Source organism: Ranitomeya variabilis, chromosome 8, assembly GCF_051348905.1.
Source record: "Ranitomeya variabilis isolate aRanVar5 chromosome 8, aRanVar5.hap1, whole genome shotgun sequence".
Taxonomy (NCBI): domain Eukaryota; kingdom Metazoa; phylum Chordata; class Amphibia; order Anura; family Dendrobatidae; genus Ranitomeya; species Ranitomeya variabilis.
Genome location: NC_135239.1, coordinates 70,852,440 through 70,872,522, shown reverse-complemented (window position 1 = coordinate 70,872,522; position 20,083 = coordinate 70,852,440). Strand labels below are relative to the sequence as shown.

Below are 20,083 nucleotides of genomic sequence, written 5' to 3'. Positions count from 1 at the left end.
TTAGATAAGAAACAAAGGCGGGTGAAGATGAGGTCTAGTGTATGTCTGTCTGTGTGGGTGGCTGTGGTGGACCAATGGGTGAGCCCAAAGGATGAAGTAAGGGCCAGCAAATAATCCTGACGTGTGCAAATAGCCTTAAAGTGCCACTCAAGCGGTGCAATAAAAAAAAAAAATCTGGAGTGGTGCTTTTTGGAAATGTAGCACAGCCTGTATTATACTCCATTTACATCTACTGGCTACTGTGGACAATAGCTGGGATACCGAGCGGGATCAGTACAAATACTACTCCAATGGTAAAAAGGGGAGCAGTGCTTAGGCTGGGTCTAGACATGCCAATCCTGGGTGTTAACCTGCCGCCAGTTGGGTAGTGGATCAGTAGCCATTATTGGCCTGTTCAGGCCGGCCAGGCGTCTCCACTCATTCTGTGCACACAGTGTCATGTTGTAAGCAGCTCGGCCTGGCTGCTCAGGACAGTACTACTAACTATGATTATTTCAGCCGGCTTAGAAATCATCGCACTTGACGAATGAGCATTTTGCTGACTTGTTTAGGCTGGCTCCTGACGGGGAACAAGCTTGTTCCTACTATCGCTGATAGGCCGTGGTCCCACTAGCAAATCTCCTCTGATGTGAGAGCATCTGTGGGGATATGCTAATGACACTCGTCTGCTGCGAGCGTGGGCCGGGCGTCAGTGCTCTATGCCCCGATCCTCTCACACCGGGAAGATTGCAGCGGAGGAGACGGAGGGAATAACACTGCACTCAGATGATATCCGAGTGCAGTCTGATATTTCACATCCAGCCATATACTTATATGGGTGCGTGTGATCCGATTCCAGGGTGCAATTGCAGCATGCTGTGATTATTTTCGCATGATACAATAATCGCAGGTGTGAGCTGCACCATAAAAAAAAACTTTGGGCAAGCACAATCCGATTTATTTTTATTTTTTTAATCAGATTGCACTCGTCCGATTGCCTCGCAAGTGGGAATGAGCCCTTATTCTGATTATCTTCCCTTAAACTGGCTATTTATCTCTCTTTATACCATGTTTTTGTTTGTTTGCTAGTGGCATCCATGTAACAGTATTGGTACAGTGACTTTCTCCCTTCATCCGCAGATTCCTGTTACAGTTGTCCTCGGGCACAGTCCTCGGCAGTTCACCTGCCCAACTAGACATAGTCGAGACTAATCCATTTAAGCACCTGACGCATCTTTCTCTGCGACTCCTACCAGCAAATGACATGGAAGTGAAGACTTACCTGGCGACCTGTCTGAAGTGTATTAAGGTACCTATCTTCTCAGTAATATGTGGATGGGCTATGGCGCATTCTCTGGATTAGGCAACAAGTGAACTGATTCTTTGTGCAGGAAAAAGAAATGACGTTACAGCACAAACTGAAAAAAACAGAAGACGACCTGAGCCGACAGCTCATCTGCACACAACAGGTGAGATACATGGGACTTCCTACACAGAACATCACATCCGTTTTGTATTAATTGTGAATAGCACCAAGTCCTACCGTCTCCACTATGCATGTATTTTCCATTTCTCTATAGAAGCTGGTGATTTCCTTGCTACTTTTCTGATAAGCTAGGTCAATAAGGAGAGAATAAAAAATAGTATTTTTCCTCTGTTTTGACAACCTCCAATTCACACCCGATCTCCTTTTATTCTTTTGTAGAGTCTATCTGAGAAAAGTGCTGAATTGGAGCAGATTAAAAATGACTCCTCGTCCAAGATTACATCACTAAAGAGCCAGCACACGGCAGAGCTTAGAAGTGAAAAAGACCAGGCTCAGCAGGTACCTGACTTTATGGTAATATGGGAAGTTATCTCCTATCTGTATGAACGTGGAAAACTTATCGTTGGAGGTCTGACCACTGGGAACCTCGGCAATCCCAAGGCTCTGCACTGCACCATATGAATGGATTAGAAGCTGTACTCGATCTATTGCATGTGCCCAACCTCAGCTCCATTCAGATGGAGCTCTGCAGAGCCTTGTTTTCAGGATCTCCGGGGGTCCTATTGGTCAGACTCTCAGCAAACCGTGAGTGATCATTTACCATTTATATAGTGAGTAACTTATCTTTTAAAAACCAATAGAGAAGATTGAAAACCAAACCATAGCGGATTCCTTCTCCAAATAGTAGTTATGGTCATTAACCTTAAAGGCAACCTAGCAGGTCCCCTGACTGTTTCCAGCCGCTAACAAAGCAGTATGGGTGTAGACTTCTATAAAGCGGGATTTCCACTTAAAGAAAAGTGAACCCCCAAACGCTTTTACAAACCTAACATTAGAAACAGAATTGGTTGGAAGTTGGAGGTCCATGGGACTTTTATATGTTAAAAGGTTTTGAGCACATAATTACTGATTAATGTTTATAGGAGGAATTTCATTTACCTGAAAGTAGTTTATTTCAATTCTTCCAACTTAAACATATAAAGCCCAATGTACCGTGAGTTGAAAAATGTTATACTTCTGAAAGATATTAGTTTAGACACCACTATGTGCTTGGCAGGGGTCACTAAAGGAGTGATTTCCTGCACGAACGACAATTTTCTTTTTAGTTTTTTTTCAAAAGAAAATTTCCTTTAAGGATTAAACAATAGTGGGAATTAGAGTTGGGGGTCATTTCTGAGGACAGGCGGTCCTCGGTCCTGGAAAGTGTTCACAGCCTCTCACTAAGTGGACCTGGTAGACTCTCACAGCTGTGTGTCATTCATAGCATATACAGATCACCACTTCGCTCCCTCGCAACATCTTATTCCGATGTCAGCAGCTGCTTTATGCTTGTAAGCAGCGCATGGCAGGGGCGTCATCTACTGCTTACAAGCAGAGCACGGCTACCGGAATACTCACTGCTCTCCACGCCGGGACTATGTGCATGGAGGGCAGTGAGGGCTGTTCGCCTCCAGGAAACTAATTGCTAAAAATTGGATCTCAGAGACACCTCGATTTTGCAGGGAATATATCAAATATGTGGTGTATCTTAATTTGGTTGAAAAAGGAGCCTAATCCAAAAGGAGCAGAAGTGCATATTGTGACAAATTTGGTCTCCTGGCGCTGGTTAGCCACTCCAGATAGTGTGAAAAGAAATGTTGTAGGTGTTTGGACTTTATATCTGTATGTGTAATGTAATTTGGGTTCCGATCGAGCAAGACTGGTGTTTGAAAGGGTCAGTTGGTTGCTTGGTGGAGGGTGGTTGGGAGGGTTGAGTTGAGGTCCAAATGTACTGATTTAGATATCCAGCTTTATATCTGAAATATTTTACAATCCCTAAACATTTACTTGATTAAAAAAAAAAAAAGCGAGAAACCAAACTGGAACTTACCTTCCATGTTATATAAAGGCCTTTGGGGTCCACTTTTCTTAAAGTGAGTAATCCTTACATTCTGATTAGATCTTATATGTATTCTACTAAAGGCCCCGTCTCACATAGCGAGATCGCTAGCGAGATCGCTGCTGAGTCACTAGTTTTGTGACGCGACAGCGACCTCAGTAGCGATCTCGCTATGTGTGACACGTACCAGCGATCAGGCCCCTGCTGCGAGATCGCTGGTCGTGTCGGAATGGCCTGGACCTTTTTTTGGTCGTTGAGGCCCCGCTGACATCGCTGAATCGGTGTGTGTGACACCGATCCAGCGATGTCTTCACTGGTAACCAGGGTAAACATCGGGTTACTAAGCGCAGGGCCGCGCTTAGTAACCCGATGTTTACCCTGGTTACCAAAAAAACAAACAGTACATACTCGCCTTTCGGTGTCCGTCAGGTCCCTTGCCGTCTGCTTCCTGCTCTGACTGAGATCCGGCCGTACAGTGAGAGCAGAGCACAGCAGTGACGTCACCGCTGCGCTCTGCTCTCAGTGTACGGCGGCTCAGTCAGAGCAGGAAGCAGACGGCAAGGGACCTGATGGACACCGAAAGGCGAGTATGTACTGTTTGTTTTTTTGGTAACCAGGGTAAACCCGATGTTTACCCTGGTTACCCGGGTGCTGCAGGGGGACTTCGGCATCGTTGAAGACAGTTTCAACGATGCCGAAGTCGTTCCCCTGATCGTTGGTCGCTGGAGAGAGCTGTCTGTGTGACAGCTCCCCAGCGACTTACCAACGATCACGGCCAGGTCGTATCGCTGGTCGTGATCGTTGGTAAATCGCTATGTGAGACGGGGCCTTAAGGCCGAATTCAGCCGTTCATGAAGCACTGTATGAGTACGGACCGTCATGGCCGTGGGTCTCCCAACTCGAACGTCCTGACTCGTATATGACTGAGACTGCTGAAACCTGCAACCGGTCCGTACATCAGGGGCCATGCATGCACTCTATTCAATGGCGGCCTGAATTTGGTCCAAAAATGCAACGTTTGAAGAATCAGCTTCTAGTCTGCTGCGTCAAATATGATAATGAAGCAGAACTATTCTGGGGAGGCATCTTTTCCCCGGACTAGTCCATCCTCAGACCTTGTAAACACACCTCACTGGGTGTGATTGACAGCCGCCATACAATCGCCATGGTAGCATCATCATGCAAGCTGTCTATCGCGCCCCGTGAGATCCGGGATAAGATACGCCTCACCAGACCAGCCCTGCTTCATTAGGATTGTTTTCAGATTACAAGTTGGTTCTTTGGATATAACATTGCAGCGTTAGTAAGTTACACAAATGACATGAACACAGTAATGAAATCTCTAGCACTATAGTAGCGGTTGGGGATATAATTTATTAAGTTTACTGTTATTTTTGTTATTTTTGATATGTGCTTCCAAACGGACAGTACTGTGTTGCATATTTTTTTTTTAGGCGCCAATTATTTTCATTAACCATGGAAAAGTATTTTCTTGTCAGGCTTATGCTCAGTTACTGCAACAGTGTGAGCAACAAAAAAAAGATTTTGAGAGCTCTCTTCAGAAGACCACCCAGCAGATGCAGAACAGACTGACGGAGCTGGAACAGTCTAATAAGGATCTTCTTGAAAAACGGTATAAAGCTGAATCTACTGTCCGAGAAATTAGAGCGAAGTACCAGAGCCTAGAAGAGGTAACCATTTTTGATTTCTGTAGATTGATTCAGTTTGACTGTACAGTTGGCCATGTATATGTGAATCTGGAAATAAATGGAGAAAAAAAAAAGAAAAGATAAACAGAAGTCTCTCCAAGATATAGAAAAAGCTATGCTGCTATAATCGGGAGGATTGGGGAGAGGGGGGCAGGCAATAATCCATGCCAAGCATGAAGACCGGTTACAGTTATCAACTACGGTATTTTTCTGTGTGACCAGTGTACATCCGCGTAAATGACGCAGAGTAAACCTCCAATTCCTGGTCCTCTTGTGGGTAGAATGGGTTATTACTGGAAGATTAGCTTTCACTAGTAGTATGATTGAGGAAGGTGATTGGAAATGTTGAAACTTTGTAAGAAAAGATGAATAAACTGCTCCTGAATTTGTGCCCCATCCCCCCCCCACCCCCACCCCACCCATGGATCGTTAATCTAATTTTTCTTTTTTTTTTTTTTCTTTTTTTTTTTTTTAAAAGGAACTACAAAGAGCACAACAGAAAGTAACATCCTTTGGAAGAGAGAACAGTGCGCTAGATGCAGAGTGCCATGGCAAGGAGAAAGAGTTAAATCACCTACAGACACGACTGGCTGTGCTGGAGCAAGAGCTGAAGGACAAGGATCAGCTAGTATTGAGGAGTAATGAAATCCTAGCGGCCACCCAAGAACAAAAGGTAGGACAGCCTCACATTTATAGGCACATCACAAGCCTGTAGACACTTTGTGCATACACCTCTAATCACTTAACCCCTTAACGACCGCCGATACGCCTTTTATCGGCGGCGGTTAAGGGTACTTTTTCTGGGGAAAAAGTGAATAGTGCCCCCCAGAGTCGGATTTTCTCTGGGGTCTCGGTTACCGGGGGGTAGCCGAGACCCCAGAGAACATGATTCGGGGTTTTTTTACCGACCCCCGGGTTGTGATCGCCGGTAATTAACAGTTTACCGGCGGTCACAAAAATACCCCCAAAACCGCGATTTCCCATTTAATATCTCTGTCCTCCGATGTGATCGCACATCAGAGGACAGAGAAAATGGGGTCCCTGATCGCCCCCCAATACTCACCTGTCTCCCCCGGTGCTCCTCGTGGCTCCCGATGGGCGCTACCATCTTGTTCTGGCCAAAAAATGGTGGGGGCATGCGCAGTGCGCCCGCCGGCCGGCACCCGGAAGAACTTTGGGGTCTTGGCTGCCGGGGGTAGCCGAGACCCCAAAGAACATGATCGGGGTCGGTTTTTACCGACCCCTGTTTTGCGATCACGGGTAATTAACTTTTACCGGCGACCGCAAAAAAAAAAAAAAAGCGATGTGTAATTCTCTGTCCTCTGATGTGATCGCACATCAGAGGACAGAGAAATAGGGGGATTCGGGGACCCTGTTATACTTACCGGTGTCCCTGAGTCCTCCTGTGTCCCCTCCTGGCCGCCGGCTTCTTCCTCCGGTAAGAAAATGGCGGGCGCAATGAGTTGGGGCTAAATTTAGGGTTAGGGCTAAATTTTAGGGTTAGGGTTGGGGCTAAATTTAGGGTTAGGGTTGCGTCTAAAGTTAGGGTTAGAGTTGGGATTAGGGTTTGGATTAGGGTTGGCATTAGGGTTACGTTTGGGATTAGGGTTAGGGGTGTATTGTGATTAGGGTTAGGTTTGAGGTTAGGGTTGAGATTAGGATTAGGGGTGTTTTGGATTTAGGGTTCTGATTAGGGTTATGGTTAGGGTTCGGATTAGGGTTGTTTGGGGGTTAGGGTTGTGATTATCGTTAGGGTTGTGATTAGGATTATGGATTGGGTTGGGATTAGGGTTAGGGGTGTGTTGGGGTTAGGGTTGGAGTTAGAATTGGGGGGGTTTCCACTGTTTAGGTACATCAGGGGGTCTCTAAACGCCACAGCCAATTTTGCGCTCAAAAAGTCAAATGGTGCTCCCTCCCTTCTGAGCTCTGCCATGTGCCCAAACAGTGGTTTACCCCCACATATGGGGCATCAGCGTACTCGGGATAAATTGGACAACAACTTTTGGGGTCCAATTTCTCCTGTTACCCTTGTGAAAATAAAAACTTGGGGGCTAAAAAATCTCTTTTGTGGAAAAAAAAATATTTTTTATTTTCACGACTCTGCATAATAAACTTCTGTGAAGCACTTGGGCATTCAAAGATCTCACCACACATCTAGATAAGTTCCTTGGGGGGGGGTCTAGTTTCCAATATGGGGTCACTTGTGGGGGGTTTCTACTGTTTAGGTACATCAGGGGCTCTGCAAACGCAACATAACGCCCACAGACCATTCTATCAAAGTCTGCATTCCAAAACGGCGCTCCTTCCCTTCCGAGCTCTGCCATGCGCCCAAACAGTGGTCCCCCCCCCACACATGGGGTATCAGTGTACTCAGGACAAATTGGACAACAACTTTTGGGGTCCAATTTCTCCTGTTACCCTTGTGAAAATAAAAACTTGGGGGCTAAAAAATCTCTCTTGTGGAAAAAAAATTATTTTTTATTTTCACGACTCTGCATTATAAACTTCTGTGAAGCACTTGGGCATTCAGAGATGTCACCACACATCTAGATAAGTTCCTTGGGGGGGGGGTCTAGTTTCCAAAATGGGGTCACTTATGGGGGGTTTCCACTGTTTAGGCACATCAGGGGCTCTCCAAACAGGACATGGCGTCCGATCTCAATTCCAGCCAATTCTACATTGAAAAAGTAAAACGGCCCTCCTTCTCTTCCATGCTCTGCTGTGCGCCCAAACAGTGGTTTACCCCCACATATGGGGTATCGACGTACTCAGGAGAAATTGCACAACAACTTTTGTTGTCTAACTTCTCCTTTTACCCTTGTGAAAATAAGAATTTGTGGGCGAAAAGATCATTTTTGTGTAAACAAATGCGATTTTTTTATTTTCACGGCTCTACTTTATAAATTTCTGTGAAGCACTTGGGGGCTCAAAGTGCTCACCACACATCTAGATAAGTTCCTTAAGGGGTCTAGTTTCCAAAATGGTGTCACTTGTGGAGCGTTTCCACTGTTTAGGCACATCAGGGGCTCTCCAAATGCGACATGGCGTCCGATCTCAATTCCAGCCAATTCTGCATTGAAAAAGTCAAACGGTGCTCCTTCACTTCCAAGCTCTGCGGTGCGCCCAAACAGTGGTTTACCCCCACATATGGGGTATCGGTGTATTCAGGAGAAATTGCACAACAAAATTTATGGTTAAATTTCTGTTTTTACACTTGTGAAAAAAAAAAAAAAGGTTCTGAAGTAAAATGTTTGCAAAAAAAAAAGTTAAATGTTCATTTTTTCCTTCCACATTGTTTCAGTTCCTGTGAAGCACGTAAAGGGTTAATAAACTTCTTGAATGTGGTTTTGAGCACCTTGAGGGGTGCAGTTTTTAGAATGGTGTCACACTTGGTTATTTTCTATCATATAGACCCCTCAAGATGACTTCAAATGTGATGTGGTCCCTAAAAAAAAATATGGTGCTGTAAAAATGAGAAATTGCTGGTCAACTTTTAACCCTTATAACTCCCTTACAAAGAAGAAATTTTGTTTCCAAAATTGTGCTGATGCAAAGTAGACATGTGGGAAATGTTATTTATTAACTATTTTTTTGTGACATATCTCTCTGATTTAAGGGCATAAAAATACAAAGTTTGAAAATTGCAAAATGTTAAAAATTTTCTCCATATTTCCGTTTTTTTTTTCCTAAATAATCGCAAGTAATATCGAAGAAATGTTACCACTAACATGAAGTACAATATGTCACAAAAAACAGTCTCAGAATCAGCAGGATCTGTTAAAGCGTTCCAGAGTTATAACCTCTTAAAGTGACAGTGGTCAGAATTGTAAAAATTGGCCCGGTCATTAAGTACCAAATTGGCTCTGTCACTAAGGGGTTAAAGACAAGGTCATTATTGTTTCCATCTTTTTTGTTGTTTTTGTGCATTCAGTTTTTCTTCCCCTTCTACTTTTCTGTCCATGTGAGGGCCTGTTTTTTTGTGGGTCAAGTTGTAGTTTTGAATGACACCATTCATTTTACCTTTCAATGTACTTAAAACGGGAAAAACATTCCAAGTGGGATGAAATGGTGATAAAATGCAATTCCAGTCTTCTATGCCGCTCAACCCATTCCTCCGCTTTACATGTTAAGCCTTCGTTTCCCCGCTATCTCATCACAGGTGGCCAACAGAAGCTCTTACACATACATACTTACACATGAGCACTGGTGAACACAGCATTTAAATGCCGCTGTTGGAGATTGTCAGCATGGAATGACTGTTCACACTAAGTACCGCCACTCGGTGCTTCACAGAGCAGCCAGTCATTTCTATACACCTTCCCACCTGCTTGTTTTACCTCTGGCTCCACCACCTCCGGCTTCATAGAACCAGAGAAGGAAGAGATGGGTGGGACGGTTTATTTAAATGATCGACCCCGCCATGATGCACCGAGCGCCTCTGCTTGGATTGAACAGTTATTCTGTGTGGACAGAGTCCCATAGTAGTTAATGGCAGCGATCAGCTCTAGACACAAATGCAAGCTCAGGTAATGTGTACACACATTACCTGGCGGACTGGACATGCGGATATCGGCGCCTTGCTGTCTAATATGTATGGCCATTATTTGTATGATTTATGTGTCTAACAGGCTGTATTAGAAGCTGGTGCCGAGAAGAAGCAAGTGCAGACTGGGAAGTTAGAAGCTACAATAAAATCCTTATCCGCCGAGCTCCTCAAGGTAAAAGGCTGATTAGTTTAATTGTAAAAGCTAGCTCTGGTTTACAGTGAGATTATGGAGGGGTCCAGCCTCACTAATTCAGAAATTTTGGATAATGGCCCTTGTTTTCCATTTTCTAACTTGCTTCTCTTCTAAACTTTAAAGGCCAATGACATAATAAAGAAACTTCAAGGAGACCTAAAGACTTTAATGGGGAAACTGAAGCTGAAGAATACAGTGACTGTGCAGCAGGAGAAACTGATTACAGAGAAGGAGAAGTCGATTCAAGAAGGGCAAAGAACAATGCAAGACGTTCAGAAGAGTCTGCAGGCAAAAGAAGAAGAGGTAAGCTAGGCATAACTAGGGTACGAACCTCCAAACACTGGTATTAAAGGAGCAATATGCCAACAAAATAAAAGATTCATTTAAACAAGCCATATAGTTACCCACACTTAGTCTGCAGAATTTTCTATGATCCTGCATTAGTCAGTGTTGTAGAAATCCTGCAGAAAATATGAGGATTAGTTATTTTATAGTGATGAGCGAACGTCCTCGGATAACGTCTTCTCCGAACATGCTTGTGTGCTCTCAGTGTCTTTGGTGTGCTCGATAAATATGTGCGAGTCCCCGTGGCTGATTGACAGCCGTAACACTGGCAAGGATTGCCTGCTAGGCCACGGGGACGCAAACAATATTAGAGCACGCCAAAGTCACTCCGTTAGCACCAAAGCATGCTTAGATAACACCTGATCTGAGCACGGTCGCTCTTACTGAAAACTCTTTTGTTTGTGTAAATTGCACATCTCCGTGATATGCCATCATTACATTTCTATCAGTATTAGCAGTCACTGAGTGAAATAACTGTACGTCACCAGTGGGCAGGTACCCAGCTTGTTATGTCTGGGTAAGGCATCCAACAACTTGTTGTGTTTTTGTTTGTTTGTTTTTTTATAACCGGTGTTATTCCTTCTTGTTACTTATATTAACCATTTATTTAACGTTCTTCATGTTTCGTTGTGTATTTTAGGTAGGAAAATTGCGAGAACAGCTTCAGCAAACAGACAAGAAGTTAGAAGAAAGTAAAGAGCTGCTGAAGACAAATGAGAACGGTGAGGACCACGGACTGGTTTGACTCTGTGCTAGGAGAACTACTCTATAGACCTCTGGATGTTGGGGTTTCTGTGCTATACAACAGTTTTCACTTTATTACTGGCAGAAAGCATGGCTGTTCATGATGAAGACCATGTAGGAGAGAAAAGCCATAATCATATGATAATGTTAATGAAACAATGGGGCTAAAACCCCTAAAAATATGACCCTCATTTTAGGATGTTGTATGAAGGACACAGCACATGTAGTAGCATCAGTTTAGTTCAGCTGCTGATCCTGGGTAGGTGAAAAATGGACCTAAGGAAAATATCCGATATACAGGAGTTTGTGAAGCAATTGAATGTTGTGACTGCAGTGCTGGATGAGAGATCCAAGATGGACTGTGGAATTGATATAAGAAGTGTATTGGGATGTATAAAAACAACTAGTTTCTGGGTCGCACAGACCCCTTTACGACAGTGAAGAATGGCAACTGGGCATTCATCTACAGGATGGCCCACGTGTGCTTTTGCTTCTTCAACTTTTGCATAAAATTAAACGGGCCACTAAATTAAATGATTAATTTATGCGGTTTGTTCTCCTGCAGTTATTACTTGGTTAAATAAGCAACTGAATGAAAATCAGTCTGTGAGCCCTAATCCAAGCAGTGCCCCCTTCAGGTCAACAGTGTCGCCCAACCAAATGGTAAATGTATTCCTGTCTAGTGCCACTTAACGCACACACTGTGTTTATTTATAGAGGTGAGATCTATGATGTGTTTTCTTTGTGTTGCAGCTAGAGAGCAGGCTACATCTCCATAGCTCCCGGATAAACTATCCTCTTCCTTCCTCCTATTCGGGCATGCCTTACATTGCACCTTTACCATCACAGCAGCCCTTGTTGGAGGTAGTCCGCCCAGGTCCTCGGGTAAGGTGCTTGGACTCCTGAATGTATGGGCATGGTTTTATGTTAAGGATATGATGGTTAATTTCCTAACTCTGTTTTAAAGGTTCAGTACAATAATCCACTCCCCAGAGGAAACCTGCCAGGAGCATCTCTTGGTGCAAATAAAGAGAAGTAAGTCATCAAGTATGCCAAGGGATTCGCCTTTCTGTATAAATGTGGCACTGGTTTTATAGAAGTATATTCATTTCTGGTCCATTGGTAAACTGATATATTTGTTATTCCAGTGGAGAGCCAGCAGGTCTGGATCTTAAGTATCTGAAGAAGCGAGAAGGCACCCTCCCTTTACAAGGCCTTAGCCACAACGCTGCTCCAGGTGAGAGCTCTTCATGTGTAGCCAAGAGTTGTCTGGTTTAGGATACAAATTTATCAAAACTTAACATGTTATTTCCATCTCCATTTATAGATATTTGTTTGGGGGAGGAACATTGCTTGCATTAGCAAGCACTTTTGCAACTGACTGTTCACTAACATTTTTCGCTGTTATTAAAGGGAACCTGTCACCCCCAAAATGGAAGTTGAGCTAAGTCCACCAGCATCAGGGGCTTATCTACAGCATTCTGTAATGCTGTAGATAAGCCCCCGATGTATCCTGAAAGATGAGAAAAAGAGGTTAGTTATACTCACCCAGGGGCGGTCCTGGTGCGGTCCGGTCCGATGGGTGTCACGGTCCGGGGCCTCCCATCTTCATAGGATGACGTCCTCTTCTTGTATTCACGCTGTGGCTCCGGCCCGGCGCAGGCGTACTTTGTCTGCCCTGTTGAGGGCAGAGCAAAGTACTGCAGTGCGCAGGCGCCGGGAAAGGTCAGAGAGGCCCAGCACCTGCGCACTGCAGTACTTTGTTCTGCCCTCAACAGGACAAAGTACTCCTGCGCCGGAGCCGCGGCGTGAAGACAAGAAGAGGACGTCATCGTAAGATGGGAGGCCCCGGACCGGACCGCGTCGCCCATCGGATGAGACCGCCCGCCCAGGTGAGTATAATCTAACCTCTTTTAGGTTACATCGGGGGCTTATCTACAGCATTACAGAATGCTGTAGATAAGCCCCTGATGCCGGTGGGCTTAGCTCAACCTCCATTTTGGGGGTGACAGGTTCCCTTTAAGATACCCTTTACTCTTGAGGATGTGCTGTGGTTGCTCAGCTGTGATTGCTCAGCTGTGAGTAGGTGGCTGAAGAAGCTCCAGCTGGGATGTCTTAATTCAAGGCTGTCAGGGATCCCAAATTTGTCAGGACTTTTCTGATCCTACAAATCCCTGATATAACAGGCCGGGAAGGTCACGAGTACCACCCACTGTGATCTTTGGAGCGAACAGCTCTCTGCTGCCTTCTATCGTCCGGACAATTGGCCGACGATCAACGAAGAAGGCCGCAGCCTGTTCGCCCCACTAGGCTGACAATCAGAAAATTAACCGTGAATGTATGGTATATAAACCTCCGGATTCCAACACAGGGAATATGTGTACACATCCACAGCCAACTCTCAGATGCCCCCAGACTACTCGCTGCCACCACCACTCTTTCAGTCGAATGGACACCGTTTACGGTAGCTATCACTTCGAGGCGTAGTTTACAGAACAGAAGGAACAGAACTGGTAAATTTTATATTTAATCCAAATGTGAAAAATATACAAAAGATTTTACAATGGGGACAAAACAATAAAGCATAAACAGTTATATAAAATAAACTGGATTAACAGGAGACTTACTACACTGATTGCAGAGACTATTCAGTTTAGCCGAAGGAGAGCGCTTCAATTTGGCCATCAATAACGGGGTCCCTACATACACGACACGTAACTCTCTTGTATGAACACTGATGATAATTGGGACTGATCTTTCATCAGACCCTGAGTCCCGCCCACACACCACTCTACGATGACCTCACAAAATGTTTAATATTTTCTATGACAAAGGCCATCCGTGGCTTGGAATAGCATTTTGCAACATGTTCTAGCTCGTCTTACCTGAGGAACAGTTTAAGTCCTCTTTTGGGCAAATGTATTAACTTTTAAGGGTATGTGCACACGTTGCTGATTTTTCTGCAGAATCCGCAAGTAAAACACCCTGCGGGTTTTGTGCAGATTTTGTGCGGATTTCGCCTGCGTTTTTACACCTGCGGATTCTTATTATGGAGCAGGTGTAAAATGCAGCAGAATCCGCACAAAGAATTGACATGCTGCGGAAGATAAACCACTGCGTTCCTGCGCGAAATTTTCCGCAGCATGTGCACTGCAGATTTTGTTTTCTATAGGTTTATAGGGTACTGTACACCGCATGGAAAACTGCTGCTGATCTGCAGGGCCAAATCTGCAACGTGTGCACAGAGCCTAATTTTGTTGTCTTAATTAGCAGCCATTGGCTGACCACCAGTGTGGCTGCTCCGTGGGATCCATCTGCCTCCTCATGCTGTGGTTTGACCCTGGAGCCACAGGGGCCAGTAGAGGTTTATGTACTTTGCCTATTAGTCATCTTTCAGCCAGGATATCCGCTCCAGATTTCTTTGAACCTGCCAGGAACTCGATTCAGCGCGAGTGATGTCTACCTGTGCACGACTGCACTAGTCTCTTATTCTTCCCCCGTAGTCCTCCCATCTTCCTCTCGCTCACCTCCTTCCTCCTTGTCTTTGTTTCCAGTTTCATTATTGTACTCGGCCTTTTGGGCATGTACAGTTAAACCCTACAAAGTGAGACCATTTTAAAACCGCACCTCATACCATATTCAACACTGCTGGCAGTTTATTAACCCTTCAGGTGCTTTTAATTAATTAATTAATTAATTAATGAAAAGTGGCATGACAGAAGCTCATCAAGACTGTTTTCTGATGTAAATTTTAGTGACTGTAGGCCAATCTTCCTCTTTTTTTTTTTTTTTTTTTTTTTAAAGCAGAGCTGGCACAATGGCTAAAAGTTGTAACATTCTTAAAAAAACTGTTGTGCAAAAATTTGACTTTTGTTCTACAGTTGTCTGTGAACTAAAAATGAACACAAACCAGAACATTAGCAACAGTTTACTGTAATGACTGAGTATATGGCCCGATTCATGATTGCAAAGCGCTTAATGGGATGGTCCACTACTAGGACAACCACTTCTTAGACTGAATGTTCTGCCCCAATAAAATAATAAAGCCTATACTCGCCTCCCTTGCCAGCGCCATTCCCGCTGTGTCGGCACTCGCTCTCCCCGGGACTATGATGCGGTGGAATGACACGTGACGTCGGCGTCCAATCAGCGCTAGGGTCACTGTCTCCGCCTTCTTATGAACTGAACATGAAGATGTCTAGGCTGCAGCTGATCCCGGACTTAGTCTTCATGCTCAGTTGTGCGAAGGTGGAGACAGTGACGCCAGAGCTGATTGGGCGCCTGTGTCACATGTCACACCACTGCATCACAGCTCTGGGGAGAGCAAGTGCCGACACTGCTGGAATGGAGGCGGCATGGGAGGGGGGGTGTATAGGCTTTATTATTTTACCAGGGCCAAACATGTAGTTTGAGGTTGTCCTAGTAGTGGACAACCCCTTTATTGAAGAGAGAGCTGGAGTAAGAGGTGCCAAATTCGGGTCATTCCATATCAAGTGATCCAAATATGAATATTTTTTTTACCTTACGTCTTTAGATTTTTTTTATTTTTTGTTTTTATGAAGTACAACTTTAGTTAATTACAAATTAAAAGTTTAGAATTTTTTTCTTCATCAGTTAATTTTTTACAGATTTTTAATGTTTTGAAAACGCATGGATTTTGGCCTGGTATGGCTTTACATTTTTTATCATATCTCGGGCTAGAATTAAGATATAGAGGTGGGAGAGGCATCATTTTTCTCAGAACGGTACCGGCTTTCATTTGATATGTCACAAGACTATGTTTCTTTATATTTTGTTTTGGAGAAATCAAATTAAAAATTTTGATGCGCAATTCTGAAAAAAACGTATGTTTTAAAATTGTGAAAACATGCATGCGTGTTACTTGTGTCCTTGTTTATATTTGTACAGGGATTCAACTTGGGATCTATCACATTTGTATTTTTTTTTTAAGCCTTGAATCATCTGATTTTATGTTTGTGTGAGTTTCTTCCTTTTTTCTTTTCAAATTACAACTTACTGCATTCAACATTTATATCTAATATATAATTGCCTAGAATACTACTTCCTGCAATTTGTGCCAACTTCCTGTCCGGAGCTAATGTCCGGAGATAATGTCCGGAGCTATTGTCCGGAGCTAATTGTCCGGAGCTAATGTCCGGAGATAAGTGACGTCACCAGTGTCCTACACCCAGGCAGAGCACAGTGGCCCCAGGCAGAGCACAGGGGCCCCAGGCAGCATATGGGGCCCCAGGCAGAGCACAGTGGCCCCAGGCAGAGCACAGGTGCCCCAGGCAGCATATGGGGCCCCAGGCAGAGCACAGTGGGCCCAGGCAGAGCACAGGGGCCCCAGGCAGCATATGGGGCCCCAGGCAGAGCACAGTGGCCCCAGGCAGAACATGGGGCCCCAGGCAGAGCACAGGGGCCCCAGGCAGAGCACAGGGGCCCCAGGCAGAGCACAGGGGCCCCAGGCAGAGCACAGGGGCCCCAGGCAGAGCACAGTGGCCCCAGGCAGAACACAGGGGCCCCAGGCAGAGCACAGGGGCCCCAGGCAGAGCACAAGGGCCCCAGGCAGCATATGGGGCCCCAGGCAGAGCACAGGGGCCCCAGGCAGCATATGGGGCCCCAGGCAGAGCACAGTGGCCCCAGGCAGAGCACAGGGGCCCCAGGCAGCATATGGGGTCCCAGGCAGAGCACAGGGGCCCCAGGCAGCATATGGGGCCCCAGGCAGAGCACAGTGGCCCCAGGCAGAACATGGGGCCCCAGGCAGAGCACAGGGGCCCCAGGCAGAGCACAGGGGCCCCAGGCAGAGCACAGGGGCCCCAGGCAGCATATGGGGCCCCAGGCAGAGCACAGGGGCCCCAGGCAGCATATGGGGCCCCAGTTAGAGCACAGGGGCCCCAGGCAGCATATGGGGCCCCAGTTAGAGCACAGTGGCCCCAGGCAGAGCACAGGGGCCCCAGGCAGCATATGGGGCCCCAGTTAGAGCACAGTGGCCCCAGGCAGAGCACAGGGGCCCCAGGCAGCACACGGGGCCCCAGGCAGAGCACAGGGGCCCCAGGCAGCATATGGGGCCCCAGGCAGAGCACAGGGGCCCCAGGCAGCAGATGGGGCCCCAGGCAGAGCACAGGGGCCCCAGGCAGAGCACAGGGGCCCCAGGCAGAGCACAGGGGCCCCAGGCAGAGCACAGTGGCCCCAGGCAGAGCACAGGGGCCCCAGGCAGCATATGGGGCCCCAGTTAAAGCACAGTGGCCCCAGGCAGAGCACAGGGGCCCCAGTTAGAGCACAGTGGCCCCAGGCAGAACATGTGGGGCCCCAGGCAGAGCACAGTGGCCCCAGGCAGAACATGGGGCCCCAGGCAGAGCACAGGGGCCCCAGGCAGAGCACAGGGGCCCCAGGCAGCATATGGGGCCCCAGGCAGAGCACAGGGGCCCCAGGCAGCATATGGGGCCCCAGGCAGAGCACAGGGGCCCCAGGCAGCATATGGGGCCCCAGGCAGAGCACAGTGGTCCCAGGCAGAGCACAGGGGCCCCAGGCAGCATATGGGGCCCCAGGCAGAGCACAGTGGTCCCAGGCAGAGCACAGGGGCCCCAGGCAGCATATGGGGCCCCAGGCAGAGCACAGTGGCCCCAGGCAGAACATGGGGCCCCAGGCAGAGCACAGGGGCCCCAGGCAGCATATGGGGCCCCAGGCAGAGCACAGTGGCCCCAGGCAGAGCACAGGGGCCCCAGGCAGCATATGGGGCCCCAGGCAGATATATGGATTCTAGACTCACGATTCTTTAGAATCGGGCTGCCATCTAGTGTAACAATAAAGAAACACAAAAAACAAATACCAAAGTTTCAGAATAAATGCATCTTAATCAACCTGAATTCATTGAACAAGCCAAAAGATAAAAGGTGATCACATCCTCAAGTGTGGTTTTCTAAATACAGTCTGATCCTAATTATGTTAAAAACAAGATTAAAAGAACCAATATTTCTACCACCCATTTATACATGGAACAATTTTTTTTCTACTATATCACTAAACATGTCATTTCTGAAGTGTTTAAGAAGAATAGTACAGTAGTTAAATCCTTGTTCTATAAAATATGAACTAATCAAACAATTAATAGTAGGTTTTTACACTGGCCTGTTGTCATCAATGTGTCCCTTCTAGTGGGTGAAATGTCATCTTGCCCATAAGCGCTCACTAGCAATGGCCGTTTCCTTCTGTGTCAGTATGTGCGGCTGTCATGGTGCTCGGCTCCACCTGAGTTATATCTGATTTTTGTTCACTTTTACAATGTCTGATTTTCTTGGATACACAAAGGATGGCGCTGGACCAGAAGGTGCAGAAAAGTCACTTCTACGTCTTCATTTTCACAATCTTTGGAGAGTCAGTAGCCGCCACCAGCGCCGATCATATTCACAGGGCACATAGCCAGTTGTGTCATCCATTGCCGATCTTGTGCCGCCTTCTACCACGTCATGGACGTCACTGTCTTTATTTCCACTACATGGGATGACAGTCCGGTATTGCTGAGTCCCTGTGATGGGTTCTACTTCCTGTAACCGATATAACAAACTCTCCTCCTGCTCTTTGTAGTCCTGGTTTGTACAACACATGAACTGGATGTTAAGAATATTTTTCTCCCTCCATTTGAGGAGTTGCCTGGGTGTAATATTTGGTGTGAATACGGTCTGTGGAGGCCCGAGCTGCCGGCCTGTCATCTGCTCTGCAGTCACCGTCTACCCCTGCTCATCATCAGCTCTAACAAAGCTTCTCCTCTGTCCTCTCCTGCTTCTAAGTGGTAACATAATAAATAATACCGTAATATCTAGCAATCATGGATTATTTGGTAATTATAGACCCCACACCTTTACACCACAGGCTGAGCAGATCTGAAATCAAGATTTTTGAACTGACACTGTAATAATTTTATTTTTTAAAATATGATCCCATCACGATCCCATCTTGTATTTTGGTACGGATGTGAATAGGAGCATAGCAGGCACATGTGCAGTTTTTGAAATTTTTAAATTAAACGTTTTTTTCGGAAATGCGTTTTAAAGTTTTGCGCTTGCGTTTGCATAGGTAAAATATTATCAAAGATACTCTTGTGAAATATCTGGTGAAAGCCTGTACAGTTCTGAGTAGAATGGTGTTTATTTTGTTTCTCTATCTCTTTTCTAGCCTGAGTTATAGGGAGAAATGTAAAGGCAGGCAACACCGAAATTCGCACTTTTTCCGAACTTTGAAAATCAATAAAAAATAAAAAAAAAAATCTAGAATTTTTTTTTTCTTCACATTTTGCATTCTCTGACACACTATTACCAAATAACAAAATCTCAAAAGAATTAAAAATATAGTGGTAAAAATCATTGGTTCACTTGACATGGAATGACCCATTCTTAGAGGCGTACTCCAAAAAATAAAAAAAAATTGCAACTTCTTTCAATGGCTGGACACCAATGCCAGAAGCATAATCCAGCCAGTGGTCGGTGTACATCTCGTCATTTACGCCGTGATGAATTTGTTGGGAGCACTTGGCCACGCCTCATCAAAGCTCCACCAACTCTTCCAAAAGATGGCGGCTCTCACCAAGACTGGTGTAAAAATGCCAAAAGGTGGTAAATTTTGCATAACTTTTGAGTTACATGTCAAGCACTTTGGCTCCAGAATTCTGGTGAGCACGAACTGATGTATCTGACCAATGGTTGTATACATGCTCCACAGCTATGCATGAGTTCAAGTGTGTGGCATAGAAGCAACGCTTATGTGTGTGACGCTTTCTGGACTTTGCCACATGTGTTGGGTTACGACATTTCTGTATCTTATTTTATTTTTCTTTCTCACTTACAGAACCACATAAATCCTCTCTGCGTACAGTAACACAAGCAAAGTCTGGACCTCCCATTCAGTCTGCATACTTTCCTGGACAAGTGTCATCCTGATTGTGTGAGCTGGTTACTTCTATGTCATAAAGTCAATTAACTGGAGGTTGGAATCATGGTCATGGCCTGAACCTATGGAAACTGGATTAGTGGCTGCACAATGAGCAGGCAGCAGCATTTTCCTATATAACCTCAGAGGTTTGGAAGGTTCTTCAGTTACTCGTTCAGATCTTTGCTTTTGTGCATGGTTGTGTGAACTTGAATATCGTTATTTCCATTGATTGATGCGTGGATGGTAATATGTATATATTCTCCAGGGAGGATTT

The 20,083-nt window shown here is 45.6% G+C and overlaps 1 protein-coding gene across 2 annotated transcripts in view; it reads left to right on the top strand.

The window, feature by feature from the left end:
* Positions 1–19,862, top strand: part of SASS6 (SAS-6 centriolar assembly protein) — a 31,894-nt gene extending 12,032 nt beyond the window's left edge. The window contains exons 4-16 of one of the 2 annotated variants that reach the window (XM_077277181.1): positions 1,120–1,288; positions 1,371–1,448; positions 1,685–1,804; positions 4,844–5,035; positions 5,532–5,726; positions 9,682–9,771; positions 9,916–10,095; positions 10,778–10,859; positions 11,447–11,544; positions 11,635–11,766; positions 11,849–11,916; positions 12,030–12,118; positions 19,726–19,862. In XM_077277181.1, coding sequence (XP_077133296.1) covers positions 1,120–1,288; positions 1,371–1,448; positions 1,685–1,804; positions 4,844–5,035; positions 5,532–5,726; positions 9,682–9,771; positions 9,916–10,095; positions 10,778–10,859; positions 11,447–11,544; positions 11,635–11,766; positions 11,849–11,916; positions 12,030–12,118; positions 19,726–19,817 — 1,585 coding nt within the window. In that variant the 3' untranslated portion in view covers positions 19,818–19,862. Of the gene's footprint in view, positions 1–1,119; positions 1,289–1,370; positions 1,449–1,684; positions 1,805–4,843; positions 5,036–5,531; positions 5,727–9,681; positions 9,772–9,915; positions 10,096–10,777; positions 10,860–11,446; positions 11,545–11,634; positions 11,767–11,848; positions 11,917–12,029; positions 12,119–19,719 lie in introns of both variants that reach the window. The other variant, XM_077277180.1, reaches the window with a different exon arrangement.
* The last annotated feature ends 221 nt before the right edge of the window (positions 19,863–20,083 follow it).